We start from the raw sequence: 4,665 nt of genomic DNA on the forward strand, positions 1-4,665 counted from the left end.
CCCATTGATCACGTTTCTGGGCGGCGAAATTCTTAATTATCGCCCTTCTTTTCCGAATACCTCCTTGGGCACGATGTCGCTTCGGAAATATTTCAAGACGTCCCGACGGCGTGAGTGGCGATGACAAGGGGATTCTGGAGAGCTAGGGGCTGTGCCAACTCTCGATGAACAATAATTCTCGATAATATTATATGTATAAGATCACCAAGGAGTCGTTTCAACACAATGTATCCAAATTACCAAATTCTTGGAATCTGCTAATTCTTCTGAAAACTGCGGAATCAGTTTCCATCTCAACAAATCCAAATACCTGGAAAAAACGTTGCATTTATCCAGTAACTCTGCTCCAAACCTTCCAACAGTTTCAAGTACTCAACGAATAAGGCAAAAAACAAGGTTTGCTTGGTCTAATTCTCCATCCATCTGGAAATGAGGAGGTGAAGGCTAGGTTCATTGCCATGGCCTACGCGGATGGCCTTGTCCTAATTTATCAGAGGGTAAGGTAATCAGTGTCATCTTCGATCTGATGCAGAATGCACTGCGTATTGAACGATGGTGCTTAGAGATCGAACGCTCGGTTGATCCTGGTAAAACGGAGATGGTTCTTTATACTAGGAGGAGCAACATCAAGTTTCCTAGCTTGTTTGGGATTGGTCTCAATGTATCCGAGCAAGTCCGATATCTCGGTGGGACACTGGATCACAAACTACTGTGGAACAAACACATTGAGACTCAATCGAACAAGGCTAACGTAATTGTTTGGTCTACTCGGCGAAACCTTGGTAAGGGATGGGGCTTCACACATCATGCACTGGTTGTACACTATAGTAGTGAGGTCTATCCTTACCTACGCATCTCTGGTGGTGCGGTGGACTTATATGGGGAAGAACTGTAGCCGCGCCATTAGGACTAGATGTCAGCGGAACGCATGCCTAACCATCACAGGCGCTCTGAGATCCACCTCTACGGCAGCCATGGAGTGTCTGCTGGGTTTACCTCTTTTACACCTTGTAGTTACAGAGATGGCTCTGAAGACAGCCCTTAGAGTTTAGGAACAGGGACTATGGCGGATGAGGGCTGTTCAGGGGGCACTCGAAGGCTCTCAAAATGGTGGAGGAGGCCAAGGTATCCCTTCTCCATAGAGGGGACCGCGCGGGCACCAGCATCTACTTCGCGGAACCCTACAGGGTTACTGTTCCTGACCTATGGTGTACACCAAACAGGCTTCTTGTGCCTGAAGGTCCCACTTGGTTCACCGATGGCTCTGTGATGCCCACGGGGACTGGAGTGGGAATTGTGGGACCTCGTTTCAATCTGTCCATCCACTTAGGAAAGGATTGTTCCATAGTGCAGGCTGAACTGTATGCTGTTTTGGGCTGCACACTGGAGAATATCCGCAGAAGGTACTCCGGTAAACACATCTTTTGTTGTGATAGTCACGGAACACTGAAATCCCTTTCTGAGGAGGAAAGGGTTAACTCATACCTAATAGAGGAATGCAGGGAGGCTCTGCGAGAGCTGGATGGAGCACGAGAAGTGGTCTCAGGCAATCGAGGCTTCTCATTGGGAGACCTTCCTCTGCTCTTGGAGTCAAAAAACTCCTGGATCTTGAGAGGAAACAGCTGAGTCTGGTGGCTGGAGCAATGACTAGCCATTTGTTTAATAAACACTTAAATAGAATGGGACTGACTGGCTGTTTCCTGTGACGCTAGGGCAGAAGCACTGATCAAACGGTTGAACAAATTATATTCATCTGCAGTTACCTTGAAGAGGATGACACACCTAGGAAACACAACACCCACGATTCCTATAGTGAGAGGGACTCCTCTCTGTCGACTTGTGGCGTTTTTGTCAGCGTGTCTCAGGGTTTGAGTCTCTTCAACTACAAGCGGATAAACAATGGGTCACTAGGCCTAGTCCATGTATTTCAATTGATAATCAACTGCCTAGAGCCAGACTAATGGTATACAAGTGTATATGTGTTTAGTGGAATGCTTCATTGCCATTTAGGTTGAACAGAAGCGATGAGTTCCTTTTATATATTTTCTCAGAGAGAATGTTAACAATTCAATGTATCTATCGATACATTTCATTCTATGGTGATAATGGTTTCTTTAAGAGGTCATGAGAGCAGAAAACTGTACGAATAATGTTATGCCCCTATTGCATTGAGGCGATTCAGTGGAAAATATCTCTTGAAAAAGTATTCAATGTGTAGAATGAGATTCTGTACTTAATTGTAGTTGGTTATTAGTTTGAATGAAGGTGAGTTTGTTATTCATATTTCAAGATCGTAGAGCCTACATGGTTCAAATGTACATCCTTGTGTGAAAATGATAAAACTGAAATATAGGTACATATTATCTCTCTCGTGCAAGCTAAAAGAATGTTGATGAAAGTAGATTATCTGATCCAGAAAGCACCAAAATAGATGTTCAAACCAAATCAGACCATAATCATGAAACTTGTCCGATGTCCTGGATATGCCATCTTGAATTAATCAATATTAAAATAGCCTGAGAACTCACACATACCAATTTTCAATAGGAGAGGTTTTTATTTTGAAAAATCATCCGGCATGTTTGAATTTGTGGATTTCGACATTCACTGTAATGAAAAACAAATCAAAAATTGGACTACAATCACAAACTCGTTTGACTTGATATGCCATGTTGTTGTGGTTAAAATTAATTTCTAGGGGGTGAAAAACAGTTTCACTTCAATTAAACCTTATTGGATTATTCTTAGTTCGATTTTTTGCGTATGTAGTCAAACGTCTCAGAAATCTTGAGCATTCCTTTTTATAAAATGGTTTTAGGAAGATTGCGGCAATCCAACCTCCTGGATTGATTGTTGCACAGTAAGTTATCTTGCACCTGATCTGTTCTCTGGAAACAACTCCTTCCTTGTTAGATATTGGAGGTTTGAATTGGGTTTGGCAGAATAAACATGCCGTAAGATGAAGCCTCACACATTTACTAGTGGCCTCTTCATAATCTGGATGTTCAGTGGAATGATTCACGACAACCCATTGATCTGAACCACTCTCGTTTTCCAGTTGTCTTATATGAGACCAGAATACGGAATCTCTCTGGCTGGAAAAACAAACCCTCTTGTATTTCTGCATGAAAATCAGTGAATCATCATCGATTTCTTCAATAACCACCATATTATCCACTAGAACGTCCCAATCATACCTATATTCCGGAGAAAAAAAGAAATGGCATAGCTCGAAAGCTGTAATACCGCTTACAGTAAAAAACGCCTTGATAGGTTCATATGCGATGCCGTTGATTTCTTCATCCCGTCGATATATCCTCATATCATCTTCTTCCAGAAGCAATTTCCATCCAAGCGTTTTGTCTTCGATTCCACGAAGGGCCTTGTTTGCTTGCTGTCTCACAATATTCTCAATCTCCGTGCCTAGTCTATGTGTTAACAGTTTTTCATGATGCGGAATGAAGGATTTTACAGGAGGAGTAGTCCCTGTCTCTTCACTAACGTCTAATTTTTTTTCATCAACTACATTGGTTTCTCTTTTCAGAATGCTTCGCGGTTCTTCCATGCCTTAAGTCAAAATTGACAATGATTTTCAGGGGGAAACATCACAGAAAATGCTACTCGTGACAGTTTCGTGATTCGAAATCTGTCAAGGATCGTTTACTACCTCGAGAGTGATAACAACATGACAAAAATGAAAAACTGCATCTTAACTATACTTCATTCAAATTTATTTTAGCAGTCGGTTGGCCATGAAATAATTTTCTCAAGTTTTTGTAACTAGAACGAAGTTAAGTTGGCACTCATGAAATGTCGTTAATGTCATAACGCCGTTGCCAGAACTAATATCAATTTTTATTACGAAAATGCCGAAAGTGATTGAAAAAACAGAAGGGTTTCAGGAAGTGCTATTTAGAATTCAGTTCCGCTCATTCAAATAGTTATACCCTGATATTCTTAAATCCACAATACGTCAGACGGTAGCGAACATATTCAATGTAAGAGAATTTATATAATGTTTCATCTGAATCTAAATGACTTATATTTCAGCTGAATATTTCCACAATCAGAAAGATATTGTGAATGAAGAGGATGATAAAGAATTTCCTTCTATTGGGAGAGCCAAAAAAGTGGTGGCATTTGGGAATTTTATGTTTGAGTTAATTAATGCGAAAAGTTTACTACAGGATTTTCGATAAATGTCATCGGAGAATAAGTTCCCTAAAATGGATTTTTCTGTTTTTCATTTGACTTGTCCTATACAATGTAAATGTCTTAAGGTACTAATAAATACCTGATTATTTTAATTACATCAATGTATTAAGATGAATAGCCACAAATACGCGCAAGTTGCCCTGTTACTGTTTATTCATGTGAAATTTTTGTTCAAAGGTGAAGTTCATCTTGACTTGAAACTTCCTTCAATTCCTTTTACTTACATTGATGCAAGATGATTTTTGTTGAAGAATTTAACATTCTTGTAATTATCTGTTAATTCCTTCGGGAGATACCCATTCCCAACCACTGCATCATATGCATTTCATCTTCGGGTTAATAGTTTTGAAATCTACAACTAATGCAGCGTATTCAAGCTTCAGCCTAAGAAGATAACGAACATAAACTCTCCTCAAGCTAGTGCATATTATGATATTATACTGATCTCTT

The 4,665-nt window shown here is 40.2% G+C and overlaps 1 protein-coding gene across 1 annotated transcript; it reads right to left on the reverse strand.

Annotated features, from left to right (window-relative positions):
* Nucleotides 1-2,719: 2,719 nt before the first annotated feature.
* Nucleotides 2,720-3,565, reverse strand: LOC123316001 (ceramide transfer protein-like). The gene has a single exon (XM_044901911.1). The coding sequence runs from the start codon at nucleotides 3,563-3,565 to the stop codon at nucleotides 2,720-2,722; it is 846 nt and encodes a 281-aa protein (XP_044757846.1).
* Between the last annotated feature and the right edge of the window lie 1,100 nt (nucleotides 3,566-4,665).

This window comes from Coccinella septempunctata, chromosome 6, assembly GCF_907165205.1.
Source record: "Coccinella septempunctata chromosome 6, icCocSept1.1, whole genome shotgun sequence".
NCBI lineage: Eukaryota > Metazoa > Arthropoda > Insecta > Coleoptera > Coccinellidae > Coccinella > Coccinella septempunctata.

What these genes read in the sequence shown, in the direction of transcription:
- LOC123316001 (XM_044901911.1), bottom strand. Translation starts at nt 3,565, where the DNA reads ATGGAAGAACCGCGAAGCATTCTGAAAAGAGAAACCAATGTAGTTGAT.